Genomic DNA, 14,880 nt, shown 5'->3' with positions numbered 1-14,880 from the left:
AGTATGTTCTGTTTGCAGGTTATGGAGATGTCTGTCCTATTGGGTACATGTGTCCCGAGGGAAGTGAACAGCCTGTGGGATGTACTGCAGGAACTTACCAAGATGAGGAGAGACAGAGCACCTGTAAAGTCTGTCCTGCAGGTGAGGGGGAAGAGTTTGGAGGGGGACATGTTCATATGAGTTAAGACAGAGCACCTGCAAAGCCTGTCCTGCAGGTGAGGGGACGAGAGGCCAAGCACCTGTATAGTCTGTCCTGCAGGTGAAGGGAGGGTGACATATCAGTATGAGGAGAGATAGAGCACCTGTAAACTCTGTCCTGCAGGTGAAGGGGAGGGGGTCATGTCAGTATTACAAGAGACAGAGAACCGGAGGTGAGGATGTGGGGGGAACAATTCCAGTTAAAAGAAATGGAGTTCTGTATGTATGGGAAGTGTGTGGGTCTGTCTGCCATGTAAGCAATGGATGCAAGAGTGGAAGATAAATGGTTAAGTGTATACATGGGTCTTTATGTTTCCTGGGTGGTGTTATGCATGTGTAATTCACTTATGTGATATTAATTCACATACTAGTCACAGAAGCATAACTCTTGAAAAAAAGTATGTTCAATTCCTGATTCTTTACCAAAGTTTATTTCACAATTATTTATATTTTGTTGCCAGGTTACTACTGTGTGTCCAACTCATCAGACTACCAGAACCAGCCATGTCCAATGGGTCATTACTGCCCAGCAGGAACCATGCGCAAGGATGAAAACAAGTGCCCTGTTGGAACTTTCAACCCAGATAACTCCTCCACCAATGCCTCTGCTTGTCTCCCTTGCACAGCTGGTTTCTACTGTCAAACAGAAGGGTTATCAGCCCCTACAGGCATGTGCAGGTAATGTTTGTTATGTCAGCTAATATAGGATGCAGGAAAACATAATATACAACAAAATGTTATGGACGTCAACTTCTTCTTTATTGTTTTCATGACACTTCCTTGGCTATTCCTTGCCCCTTTGTCATCCACCTAACGAGGGGCAAGGAATAGCCCAGAAACATAGTGAAAACAATAAAGAAGAAGTGGATATCTATAACATTTTGTCGTATATTAGAATACCGACTTCTAAATGCCCCTCAAGAACCTCAGGAAAACATATTTCAAAATATTGGGTAATGAGACACAGACACCAATATTCAGTATGCCCTCAAGTGTGTTGTGGCCTGCTGATTCTGGATTCAAGCAACACATTTGCCCCTATTTGTGTTGTTGACACTATATGACAAGTTAATGATCTTTCCACTTTCCACCAAGATAAAACTGAAGTATAGTTCAAAGTGATGATAACCCAAGTCATTATAGATTATCTGAATGGGGAAAAACTGAGTTGTTTCAGCTCAGTATAATTCCAGAGTGGTGGGGTGACCTAGCGGTAAAAGCATCCACTTCTGACATGATATTGTGATATTGTGTGTGATATTGTGTCAAAATATCCTGAATTATTGCAAAAAGCGACAAGTCATACTCGGTCACTCACTCTTCACATTCTGCCTCCCATCATTCTCTGTGTATTTGTTCCAGTCCCGGATGGTTCTGCCTAGGTGGTGCTGTCCAGACAAAGCCCACTGATGCGGCTCAGGGAGGGAAGTGTCGACGAGGCCAGTATTGCCCTGAGGGCAGTGTCAACTACACCCTCTGTGATGGTGGCAAGTACTGTCAACAGGAGAGACTGGAAGCACCCACAGGAAACTGCACACAAGGTGGGGAGTGCTTCCTTACTTGTCACTTGGCACTAGAGACTAGTCACATGCTTCTAGTCACTTATCACTTGTTACTTGTCACATGTTATTTTTTTAATTCCCTCAAGTGAAAATAATTTAACTAAATAATATTGTGTTTGTAAGATATATTTTGGTTTGTCTGTGATCTTAGCCAGATATCTGACCATCAACAATGGAATCTATTCTGTACTGAAAAGAATTGTGTCCCTTTGTTGTGCCATAATCTGTTGAATTTTCAAACTTGAGAAAAGGACAAATTATTACAAAGTACTGGTACTTAACAAAGAATTGTTTTTGATTGTGTATACTAATGTTAGACGTATTCTTAACCGTGGTATTTACAGGTACTTTCATTGTGTTTTGTAATCAAGCTTTGCAATTATAGGTATAAGTAATATTGAACCATGTGTACATGTTGTAAATACTGAAACAGAACCGTTAATTCTCAATAGTGAACCTATTGTTGACTTGGTTGACATTGTCTGATATTGTTACTATGTTTTACATTTCCAGGGTACTACTGTATCCTGGCAGCTGAATTCTACCGCCCCACCGATGGAGTGACTGGGGCTATCTGCCCCATGGGTCACTACTGCCCAGTGGGAAGCCCCAAACCTGTCCCGTGTCCGATAGGGTACTACCTAGACAGCACACGGAACAGCGACCCCTCGGCCTGCAAGATCTGCACCCCAGGTAAGGTTGTCATGGAATATTGGAGTCTTGGGAAACTTCAAAGCTATTGCCATTAAATATTCCACAGATATCACTGTATGTTCTGCAAGAATTGGACAAAAGTCTTTTTAAATTGACCTATGAATGTCCCGGGGTAGAATAGGCCTTCATCAACCCATGCTTGCCACAAAAGGTGACTGTGCTTCTCATAAGAGGTGACTAACGGGTTCGGGTGGTCAGGCTCGCTGACTTGGTTGACACATGTCATCGGTTCCCAATTGCGCAGATCAATGCGCATGTTGTTGATCACTGGATTGTGTGGTCCAGACTCGATTATTTGCAGACCGCCACCATATAGCTGGAATATTGCTGATTGTGGCGTAAACTCACTCACTCTCTCTTTTTAAATCCCCAGGGCAGTGAAGTAGTCTAGTGGTTTAAGTGTCCACTCAACACACCAAAGACCTGGGTTCGATTCCTGACATGGATACAATGTGTGGAGCCTATTTCTGGTGTTGCCCACCATGATATAACTGGAATATTGCTAAAAGCAGCATGAAACAATATTCATTCAATCTAAATACCCAAATAACTGTTGACATACAGATGTTATTGGTCTACTCCATATCCCATGGTTAGGTCAGTTTCTGAAGCATGTCAGTGGTTCATCATGTCTGTCCCATTTTCTCTGCAGGCAAATACTGTGAACAAGAAGGATTAGAATCACCAAATGGAGACTGTGCCCCTGGCTTCTACTGCCCAGCAGGGGCCATCGTGGCGACACCTGGCAACAACTCATGCCAACCTGGATACTACTGTGTGGGAGGCAAGGAAGCACCTGTTGCCTGCCCTGCTGGATCCTATCAGGTACAGGCTTATTGTCTCACTTTACAACATTTTCTGTCTTTCATCATCCATACATGACTCTACTTGTATTTGAGATTTCTACATGTACGGACCACTCTTCCCCCTGTTTCATTCATTTTTCTACCTTTTCTACCATTGTTCTACCTGTCACATTCTTTTGACCATTCTTCTTTTGACTACTTCTCTACCTGTTTTGACAACTGTTCCACCTGTTTCAAGTACTTTTCTGCCTTCTACTAATATTGTTCTACCTGTCACCTTCTTTTGACCATTGTTCTTTGGACTGCTTCTCTACCTGTTTTAACCACTGTACTACCTGTCTACCTTTCATCCTCTTATGGATGTTGTTCTATGTGTATGGACCAGTTCTCTCTGTGTTTGGACCAGTTCTCTCTGTGTTTGGACCACAGTACTACTTGGGGTTTTTTTTCACTGTTTACCTGTTACAACCATTGTTTTACCTGCAATGCTCACTAGTGTACCCACTATGTTCTTGTAGGATCTGCCCCAGCAGACAGACTGCAAAGTATGCCCTGCTGGCTTCTACTGTAACGCCACTGCTGGACCTGTCATCAGCTACGACGGAACCATTTGCCCAGAGGGATACTACTGCCCGAATGGCACAGAGTATGCTGACCAGTACCCATGTCCGCTGGGAACATACAACAACAGGACAGGTATAGTCACTGATTACAGGTGATTTTGATAACTATTTTACTGACTCAGCAGGAATTTCCTGTTCTGCTCTATGGCATTTACTTTAGCGTGAGCTTTACTGAAATGTTTAGTTACATTGTGAAAGGTTTAGTTACAGCTTTGCTGAAGAGTTTACTTACATCATTGCTGAAATGTTTAGTTACAGCTTTGCTGAATGGTTTAGGTCAGCTGAAGGGTCTGTTTACAACTGCTTTGAATATTTATGCTGACACATTCCTGAAGGGTTATGTTAGAACTCTGCTTAGGGTTTGTGATAAGAGATTTGCTCAAGGGCTTAATGGGAGGCATACTGAAGGTCACAGGCACTATTTCTTTGAAGATTGATGCCAGAATATTTCTAATGGGCTATCTTGGAGCATTACTGTGGCATCATGGTTAATGCTTTGCTGAAGGATCATTTAAGAACATGGCTGAAATGTGTGGGTATTTCAGGTCTCACCAATGCAAGCGAATGCTCAGTGTGTGTTGGCGGAATGGCATGTGACATGGAAGGCCTCACCTATCCCATCAGGCCTTGTGATGAAGGGTACTTCTGCCGTGAAGGTTCAAAGTCAACAACACCTAGTCAAGGTACACTACAGACACATGTTTTAGAATTGTGTGAATATTGTTACATATCTAGAGTGTTAGAAAATGAGGTTGAACCATTTCAATGTTAGCAGTTCATTGAATATTAAAAGCACTGTAAGTGTTGCATAACCCATATCTGTTTATATCTTGAGGGATCATGGTTGTAATTAAATGTAGTTAAACTTGTCACAGGTGCTGTTTTTCACAATGACTTTAGATGTTTTACCAGGGATTCAAACAGAATTAGAACAACATAATGCTAGTACCTTCATCTTACCATGATGTTGTTGTTCACTAGGAGTCCAGGCAGACATCTGCCCAACTGGCTACTTCTGTCCCCAAGGAACTGCTGATCCTCTGCCATGTCCTCAGAGGACCTACAACCCTAGCACCAACATCTACAGGGAGGACCAGTGTGTCAACTGTACTGGAGGATCATTCTGTAACCAGACAGGTACTGGAGGAAAACCATGCAACCAGGGTCCAAAACCACAACTCTATAGTTTATCATAGGCAGAAGATTGTTGTCATGATATGAATGTTTAGTGGATTGGGACCCTGACAGGCAGTCACTGAAGCATATATGTCTTGATATTATCATTACCAGTACAGTTGCAGAGTCAGGTTCGCCCACTTTGTGTTAGGATGGACCAAACACATGATAGAGGGACTGACTAAGGGCGACGTGAAAGGTGTGATGGAAAAACAGTTTAATTCCGTTATTTTGACAGAGGATGGGGAGATCAGGAAGGAATGTAAGAAAGAAACAAGACACTTGATAGGCTACTGGTATTAATGACATGAGAGGTGTGATGGAAAAACAGTTGGAGTTCATTCCGTTATTTTGACAGACACATGATAGGGGACTGGCATTAGCGACATGAGAGGTGTGGCAGGAAACAGTTGGATTGAACAGCTTGTTTGACAGTGGGAGGATGGGGAGGGATTAGCAGGTACACATGGGATAGAGGCATATTTTTTGGAATAAATACAGTAATGGCTAATGGGGGAGATTGTACCCTTTGCTTTTGTCCTTGCAGTCCTAGAATGGACAAAATAAAACTTGATTATTATCATTGTCTGTACACTTATTTGGGGGACTTGCTTTCAAAAGCTTGTTGATATCAACATTTGAACCTGAAACAGATGTGAGATTTTCTACCTAGTCCTCTGTCATACCTCTCTCATTCTCGGTATTGAAAGCTCATCCTGTAGACAGTGATATATGGAACATAACATAGCTTCATGTAAGAAATCATTAGTCATCAATATCATTTATCCTTGAAATACATGAAGTTCATCCTGTTACTCAAAATACTTTGATTTCAGGATTGTCTGCTCCAAGCGGCCTGTGCAGTGAGAAATACTACTGCCCAACAGGATCTGAGGTGGCCACAGAACTTGTGTGTATTGAGGGCCACTATTGTGGACTTGGCACCCACTACCCAGCTCAGTGCCCCAATGGAACCTACTCCAATCAGACTGGCCTGGCATATGAGAGTGAATGTACCGACTGCCTTCCCGGCTACTACTGTAACGGATTTGGGCTGACGGCACTCAGTGGCCCATGCAAGGAAGGTCAGTATTGTGCTACGGAATAAAGTAATATCATATAGGCTGATAAGTGATATAAAGGCTGATGTAAGTTAATAGTCAAAGGAAGTTGTAGGTAAAAAAAGTGTTGTGTATTCAACTCTTTCGGCCATTTGAACTGTGCCACATTACACTTGTCAGAGGAATGTACAAAGTAAGCAGTGCAGACTACCAGTTTTCACACTTTTATCTTTATGAAAGCTGTGTAGTGGCTGTGTAGGTTAGATTGCTGACTTTGTGTGTGGCGATTTGGTGCCTCACTCAGAAAGTCTGGGTTCAAACCCCAGATGGTAGTCAACCCCTACAGCACTAGAATTTGGGTCAGAGAAAATGTAATCCCAACATGCTATTATGATGTTTGTTAGAGTGTAAGAATCTTAAGATTGAATTGAGTGGTTAGACTCTGTGACTTAGTTGAGACCATATTGTCGTACTCTGACAGCACAGATCATGCTAATAAAGTTCTCCAGTGGCTGATCTTTTCCAGATTATATACAGTGCTTTGTAGAATGTACCTGAGTGCAAACTAAAAAAAACAAAAAAAAAATTCTTTGTACAGGTTACTACTGCCCTGTTGGGTCAAGTGTGGAGACACAGATCATCTGTCCAGCAGCCAAGCAGTGCCCTCTTGGTAGTGCTGCCCCTCAAGACTGCCCCGCTGGATTCTTTGTAGATTATGATGGTGCTTCCCAGTGTCAGCCATGTCCAGAAGGTGACCAGTATTAACTAAATGATTATTGTTGACTAAGGGCATTTTTTTTTAGATAGCAACATATTGGACGATATAAAGTAAGAAATTCTTCATTAACTGATGCTCAGTATTGTGCTGTCTTTGTGTATATGAAAGGAAGGTTTTGACCTTGACTTCACCCATTTTATTACTGGACCTTGAAAGTGGCCTTTTACGTTTTAACCATGAAATTGTTTTCTCCAGGGTATTACTGCATCCCCGAGCTGACTGTGGCAGGAAATGCTGGCACCTCCAAACACCCCTGCCCTGAGGGGTTCTTCTGTCCAAACGGTACAGGTCACAACTGGCAATCCTGTCCAGCTGGCACTTACAGCAGTGTGACTGGCCTGAAGAAGGCTGATGAATGTACCCCTTGTACTGGTGGCCAGTTCTGTCAAGGTGAAACCTCAATCTGTGTATCATTAATTTGGAAGTGTGTGATGAATGAAGAGCATGCCTTGCGTTTTGTTTTCCACACAGAGTACAATGTTTGTAACCTAGTTTTCATGTTTCCCTAATGCAATATTGCCAGAATGTTGCATAAAAGTCATTTAGAACTGTTCTAACTAATTTCCCTCAAATTATTTTTCTTTATTCTGCCTTCACTTACATGCAAATACATGTATTCAGAAATAAGAAATGTAATCTGTTAGACTGACATTTTACTTTACTGTTCATTGATCAAAATGGGGGAGTGGTTAGAATGGTTGCCCCTTCATGCAGAAGACCCAAGTTCAATTCCCCATTGGGTGCAATGTGTGAAGCCCATTTCTGGTGTCCCCTGCTGTGATATTGCTGGAATACTGCTGAGACTGGCTTACAAGAAACTCACTCACTCATCGATCAAATATGGAATGATTCACAGTCCGATGCGATCATGCTGTTTATTTCTCATGACAACTTATAATGATTAAGGTCTGTTTGTCATCACTTCATCCTCAAAACTTGCCTATCTTTAGTCATACATACTTACTGAAATATCATAGTTTGTTACAACCAGTCAATTCATTGATACCAAATAGCATGTTTTGATGTTATTTCCTGTTCTGACAGGTTCCAACCTGACCAGTCCCTCTGGGCAGTGTGACCCAGGCTACTACTGCGTGTCCGGTGTGGATAAGGCTGATCCTGTCATGCTTGATGAGAACCAGTGTCCTAACGCAACTGTCCATCCAATCATAGGACATATCTGTCCAACAGGACACTACTGTCCATTGGGTACAGAGTATCCCATTGGCTGCCCACCAGGATCCTACAATGATTTAACCAATCAGATGGACTGTAAGATCTGTCCTGCAGGTTACTACTGCTTGGCTAACACTACAGACTACTTGCCGTTTGTCTGTCCCTCTGGATACTACTGTGAGAGGAACACGACTGACCCAAACCAGTACCCATGTCCTCCTGGCTCGATGAACAACCTCACCACCCAGCAGACCATTGCATCTTGCGTTCCCTGCACTCCGGGCAAGTACTGTGCGGGAGACGGCAACGCCTATCCTACCGATGACTGTAATGGAGGATGGTACTGTATAAATGGCTCTTATGAAGCACAGGTAGGTCGACTTCAGAATGGTATTGATTGTAAGCTTTTCTCAACCCTAAACCCATAAATACCCGTTTGAAAGAACATGTATACTGACATTTTCCAAGTGCAATATTAGCTCTACTTGAAGCCTGGGCCTCAAAAAACGTTTGACTCCCAACATTGGTAACTACACGTGTGAAGCTGAATGTTCAATATCCCCTGTACCCTTGTTTATTCAATCTCCATTTAGGACAATACCTTGGACACAGTCACTACAATAGACGTATTCAGAGCTTGATTCATATTACACAATCTGAGTAAATTTTTCCATTCAGATTATTGCCACAAAAATAGCTTCAAATTTGCTGATTCTGCATTATGCAATAGTTACTTATTCCATTCAGGTTACACTCAAGGGTTAAAGCACTTATGTGCTTTGTGGTAACGGCAACTGATATGTCACTTCTGGAATGAAGTTTGATGCTCAGTTTTTTTAAAGGATATTTCCTCTGATATGAGGTGATTGTTTTTGAAAGTGATGTCAAGTCACTTCTGCTCAATGTTTGATAAACCTACCACTAGTATTTTCTCAAGGTTACAAGAGTAGCTGTTCAAATGTATTTTACGTGTCCTCATCTGATCTTCCAGCCATCATCGAACGGTGGTCGTTGTCAACCAGGCTACTTCTGCCCTGTTGGTTCATATGAAATGACACAATGTACTCCTGGCAAATACTGCAAGACTGCTGGTCTGGCTGCACCTACTGGGGACTGTAACGAAGGCTACTACTGCCCTCTTGGCTCAATAGAGTTCTCACAGGAAAAGTGCCCAGTCGGTCACTACTGCCCAACTGGATCGCCAGAACCTGTGGCATGTCGTAATGGAACCTATGGCCCAGTGGAGAGATTGCGATCAGAAGGAGAGTGTGAGGCTTGTGATGGTGGCTACTTCTGTAATGGCACAGGACTCAGCGCCGTCACTGGGGAGTGTGATGCAGGTAGGGTAGATAATTCCATCATGAAGATAAGTATTATACAGTTGTAACATGAAAAATGACATTTTTCTCCTTTTATTAAAATATGAATATTATCATATATAATGATCAGGGCTCAGGTTTATTGCATGGCTTGAGTTTACATTGATTCAAGTTCTACATAAGGGAAATAACCCACATTGTAACTTCTCTGACTCAAGCTGCTGGCATAAAGAGAAACCATACATTCTCTTATTACATTTTTACTTAGATGAGGGTAAGGAAATATGGACATATTGATTTTGCGGCAAACTTGTGATTTGTTATCTGCGTAAGAGTTTTAGACTCATATTCCTTTTTCAGATTTTCTTGATTCTCATAATCTCATATGGCAAAAACATCAGCCATATCCATACATGAAAAATGGTTCTTGTCTATAGAGCAGGATACTCATTTTTAAACTGTTATGTGGTCTAAGTGCAATTCATTAACCCACTTTCACCATGTTCACCCCACTGGTGTGGGAGTATGTCACACAATCAGTATGTCACACAATCCATCACACAGTGACCTATATAAAGGATATTATCTGAGTGCCCACATTATACTATGTTTACAACACGAGTGCCTAAATGTTGGTATTTCCCGAGGGAGAACAAGGGATGTACTGATATTGAGGCACGAATGTCGTAAACATAGTGTGTCATGGGCATGAATATAATATTCTGTTTATTACTGAAGTATTTAAATTGATGGAAATAAACCCAAATCTACTTAAAACATCAGATGAGTACCAGTCATCGCCGCATTTAGAATGCAACGTCACAGGAGAACTGTGACGTCGTGGCATTGTTCATGATATCACATTATCATGACAAAGTGATATTTTGCCCTAGGGTATCTCATGAAAAATATTAACCCTGATATGTTTGTCATGTTAGTTAATAAAAACAGATATTTAGAAATCATCTCGGCAGCTGGGCCATACAAGTTAGCACATCAACGCACCTGACTGTTCTGCTGACGCATGCTTGTGCTCCTCCCCAGGGTTCTACTGTCCAGGGGGCCAGACCATTCCCAGGCCATATGAGTATCTCTGTCCTGAGGGTCACTACTGTCTGCAGAAGACTGCCACCCCTACACGCTGTGATCCGGGCTTCTACCAGGATGAGAAAGGGAAAGACCACTGCAACCCCTGCCCTGAAGGTAAGAATCATGGAAGGTTCCATCCCTTGACTGCCCACAGTATTAAATCTTCATACCTGGTTTTTATTATTTACAATTTATTCATATTGCTAATTGAATCATTAAATGATAAACTAAACAAACTCATATTTTTTCAGATTGTATTTTAGGAATAGTTAATGAACACATCTGTTGTGGAGAAGGAAACAAACAAATTATGCACACTTGATGAAAAGGTATACAGTGTATGACTGTCGATATGGAGTTGATATTAAGGAATTGAATGTACCCAGGTTACTTCTGTGACAACAACATGGCGCCTGTGGGCAACCTGACAGACCATGAGTGTCCGGCAGGGTACTACTGTCCCCCGGAGACCAAGAGATCCAACCAGTATCCATGCCCCAGTGGAACATTCAACAACAAGACGCACAGGGTAAATGCCAGTCAGTGTCAGGACTGCTCACCAGGATTCTACTGTAAGAGCACTGGTCTGCCTGAACCGGAAGGTCTGTGCTATGCTGGGTGAGTGGATCTTCTTGCTTCTTACGTTATACTTTGCTTTCCTGCGGGTTATCAGAAGTTCAGATCCTTGTGCAAGACCAACGTTCTGCAAGAATCAGGGAGACTTAATTATACATGTTGAGTGGATAAAGAAATAAAGAGTCACAGGAAAATATAGGAACATTTGCATTTTCCAGTGATCCTTTATTTGTCTCCCTCAGTATATTTAGGTTCATATACTGTTTTGGTCAGTCTTAAGCTAAGGGTCTACAAGTGATGTACAGGTTCTTCGAGCAAGAGTACACCTCACCCTAAAGGACAGTGCAACATTGAATGATCATTAAGCTGGTTCAGATCCCGTATCTTTGACAGACACTGAACTGTGTGCCACACTGGGAGATGAGATGGAATGGTTGGCGTTGGAGCATTAAATCATTTGTGTGGAAGATCTATGTTCTAGCAATATATGGCAGGGCATCAGATAAGGGCCATATCAGCATATGTATGGATGAAAAATGTGCACAATATGGTTGGAAAAAAATCAGAAAACGTAGCAGGTATGCTTCACAGCAGTTGTGTACAGTTTTAGTATCATTTATGGACGGTTTTATCTGAAAAAGTATTGCTTTGTTGTTTATTGACCTGTTTACACACGAATAACAATGTTGTGGTGCATAGATGAAATGAAACACACCATTAAATTCCATTCAGTACTCTACATGTACTCTTAACTTTTTGCAGTACTCTTATATTGAAAAAATAAGGTATACATACTCCCCATGTTGAAAAATTATCTGGAGCCCGATATGGGTACTTTCTGCAAAGCCATGATAGGTGTAGTACAATAATATTGCTGGAATTATACCCATCTACAGTGCAACATACTAATACCTGTGTGTCATGACAAGTGTATGTGTGATCTCCAAACATGAACTAGTTGTGTATGCAATATCCACTAGCTACTACTGTGAGAGCGGGACAGTGGAACCAAACCCTGCTGCCACCATCTGTCCTATTGGTAACTACTGCCCAGAAGGGAGCTACAAGCCCATCCCCTGCCCAGCAGGAACCATTGCCACCAGCACCGGCAACACCAACTACACCGACTGTGAACTATGTAAACCTGGCCAGTACTGTACACCTGACAGCTCAGCAGCCGGTGAGAACATTTCTTCTCCAAAAGAAATCACTTTTGTATTTTGTAGCTATTCTGTGTTCAAATACATCCATGGTAAAAGATGCTTTATTGCACAAGGCTGATGGTCTGAGTCATTGACTTGGCCAGTTGCTTGTCTTCATGAAAAAATAGAGGAGCATTATAAGTTTTTCACTGATCACAAGGGGGATATGGGTTGATGTAGTGTGAGCCCAAATGGGGAAGGGAACGTTATTAATCAAACATCGAGCCCATGGGCCCCAAGGGACCAGTGAACAATACATTTACCTTACTGAACACCTCAGTAGTAATTTTGAATTTTTTGAAGTATGGGTACAATTTTTTTGTAGCCATGGCTAAATTTTGCAGATGACAAGAATAACAGACTTAGAGTTATCTCCCTTCCATCAGTTTGCATTTGCAAAGCATTGTTAATTTCCGTTCATCATACATGAATGTAATTCATGATAAAGAATTAATTCCCCGAAGTACAAAATGACTTCATCATTCCCAGCGGGATACATAGAAATGTTTTTCGCTTGCTTACTCAGGCATCCATGTGGATATTAGGACTAGTATTGAATAATAATTCTGACATACTTATAAAAGAAATTATCAAATAGGAAGCAGTTGTATGCACACTGGGTGTTTCTCTCTGCTTCAAACAAGAGTTTAAGTTGACATCCTCAAAATATATTTTTAGGTCACAGTGATCCATGTGATGCTGGTTTCATCTGTCTGGTGGGATCTGACATCGCCAACCCAGTAAATGGCTCTCGGGGGTACATATGCCCCATAGGACACTATTGCCCTTCTGGGGCCGTCAAGGAAACGCTGTGTGACAAGGGCACCTATGCACCAAGGGAAGGCTTGGGTATGTGGCATATCACTTCTTGAATTGTTCTATTTTCTGATTAAAAAGTATAATGCTCTGATAGTTGATGTATTGATCCCTGTATAAATCTGTCAGACAAGGCAGTAAACAGTTCTGATCATAGATAAGATTTTGAGTTTGGTCAATCAACTGTTTCGCTGTGATATTTTTTTCAAAATCTTTGGAAAGGAATGCTTCTCAGTTATATTTATGGGGCTTTTTGTTTAACACTGCACTCTGTTTAGCACCACACTTACCAATATTCCAGCTATGTGGCTATAGTCTGTATATATTATCACAATTGAACCAAACAGACCTGTGATGAACATCATATATAAAGTCATAAACATGAACACTTTAAACTTAAATTCAAACATTCAACAGCTACATGCCTTTGCAACATAACTGAAACCATGTCTATCTGAAATGTTTGATCTGCTTCCTCCAGGTGAGTGCTTGCCCTGTCCTGCTGGCCAGTCTTGTCCCCAGTTGGGCATGAATTCCTCTATGCCATGTACACCTGGTTACTACTGTCCCAATGGTACTGCCAACGAAGGCACCCCATGCCCAGTGGGTACCTTCAACTCGCACGATGACCTTAGCTCAGTGGATCAGTGCCAGCCTTGTCCCAGTGGCCAGTTCTGTAATGACACTGGTTTGAGTAGTTCAAGTGGCCCCTGCATGGGTGGTTACCTCTGCGTGTCTGGTGCAGCACATCCTGCCCCTGATGATGGTGTGAATGGACCCTGTCCACCTGGATATTACTGTGAAGAAGGTGAGGCACCATATCTTGAAAACTTCAAAATACATTAGTGTATGACAGCATAATGCTGAATAGCAGACACTTTTTTCACATTCACAAAAACCTGAACTGTATTTTAAAGAAAAAAATGTATGTTTATTCATTTTTTTCAACACCGTGTCTGAGTATATGTTTAAGGCAGATTACAGACCCAGTGGTTCTGTTCTGAAATGTCATCATGAAAATCTCTCTGACTTTCTGAATCCATTGGGTAGTAAGTTTGTTTTTAAGTCATTCAGTCATTCTTCTAATCTGTGAGACAAGAAAGAAAATCAACTGTCTATTGTCAGGCTAGTATAGACTTGTGAGAAACAGGATCTCTCATTGTGTCCTGAGCATGAAGGTTTTTACTCACTTTTATACAGTTTGTATAACCAGTTCTTTTCCTTATCATTGATTTATTACTATATTTCCAAAAGTGATTGAAGTCTAGTTCCTTGATCGTTCACTTTTGTCAGGTACTGTGAAGGAACAAGCTTGTCCCCCAGGCACTGCCAGGAATCAGTCTGGAGCAGCCAGTGACAGTGACTGTTGGCCTTGCCCACCAGGCTACTTCTGTGCTATGGAGGCAGGCCTGGGTCCTTCAGGTGTCTGCGAGGAGACCTACTACTGCCCTGACTACGCCCGTATCAACTCATCTGCTCCGTCAGCCTTCAAGTGTCCAGCTGGATACTACTGTCCTGAGAGGACTGGAGTTCCAATTGGGTGCCCCCCTGGTAAGTACTCCCCCTCACACAGCCTTGTACTGTCACATTTATTTATTTATTTATTTATTTATTTATTTATTTATTTATTTATTTATTTATTTATTTATTTATTTATTTATTTATTTATTTATTTATTTATTTATTTATTTATTTATTTATTTATTTATTTATTTATTTATTTGGGTGTGTTTATTTATCATTTTTGTCTGATCATGTATTTCAAGAGGACTGATTTGAGCTTT

General features: G+C 41.5%; 1 protein-coding gene across 1 annotated transcript in view; it reads left to right on the top strand.

The window, feature by feature from the left end:
- The window catches only part of LOC137298680 (uncharacterized), a 146,537-nt gene that overhangs the window by 102,974 nt on the left and 28,683 nt on the right, over positions 1 to 14,880 (top strand). The window contains exons 85-103 of the mRNA XM_067830962.1: positions 19 to 141; positions 660 to 876; positions 1,561 to 1,739; positions 2,274 to 2,453; positions 3,127 to 3,299; positions 3,799 to 3,976; positions 4,449 to 4,586; positions 4,885 to 5,040; positions 5,916 to 6,164; positions 6,739 to 6,891; positions 7,114 to 7,308; positions 7,963 to 8,465; positions 9,086 to 9,434; positions 10,458 to 10,616; positions 10,889 to 11,120; positions 12,059 to 12,258; positions 12,959 to 13,129; positions 13,578 to 13,904; positions 14,390 to 14,647. Coding sequence (XP_067687063.1) covers positions 19 to 141; positions 660 to 876; positions 1,561 to 1,739; positions 2,274 to 2,453; positions 3,127 to 3,299; positions 3,799 to 3,976; positions 4,449 to 4,586; positions 4,885 to 5,040; positions 5,916 to 6,164; positions 6,739 to 6,891; positions 7,114 to 7,308; positions 7,963 to 8,465; positions 9,086 to 9,434; positions 10,458 to 10,616; positions 10,889 to 11,120; positions 12,059 to 12,258; positions 12,959 to 13,129; positions 13,578 to 13,904; positions 14,390 to 14,647 — 4,140 coding nt within the window. The remainder of the gene's footprint in view (positions 1 to 18; positions 142 to 659; positions 877 to 1,560; positions 1,740 to 2,273; positions 2,454 to 3,126; positions 3,300 to 3,798; positions 3,977 to 4,448; positions 4,587 to 4,884; positions 5,041 to 5,915; positions 6,165 to 6,738; positions 6,892 to 7,113; positions 7,309 to 7,962; positions 8,466 to 9,085; positions 9,435 to 10,457; positions 10,617 to 10,888; positions 11,121 to 12,058; positions 12,259 to 12,958; positions 13,130 to 13,577; positions 13,905 to 14,389; positions 14,648 to 14,880) is intronic.

The sequence above is a fragment of the Haliotis asinina genome, chromosome 10 (assembly GCF_037392515.1).
Source record: "Haliotis asinina isolate JCU_RB_2024 chromosome 10, JCU_Hal_asi_v2, whole genome shotgun sequence".
Lineage (NCBI taxonomy): Eukaryota > Metazoa > Mollusca > Gastropoda > Lepetellida > Haliotidae > Haliotis > Haliotis asinina.
Note: the sequence above shows the minus strand (reverse complement) of the source record. Positions and strands in the feature narration are given on the sequence as shown.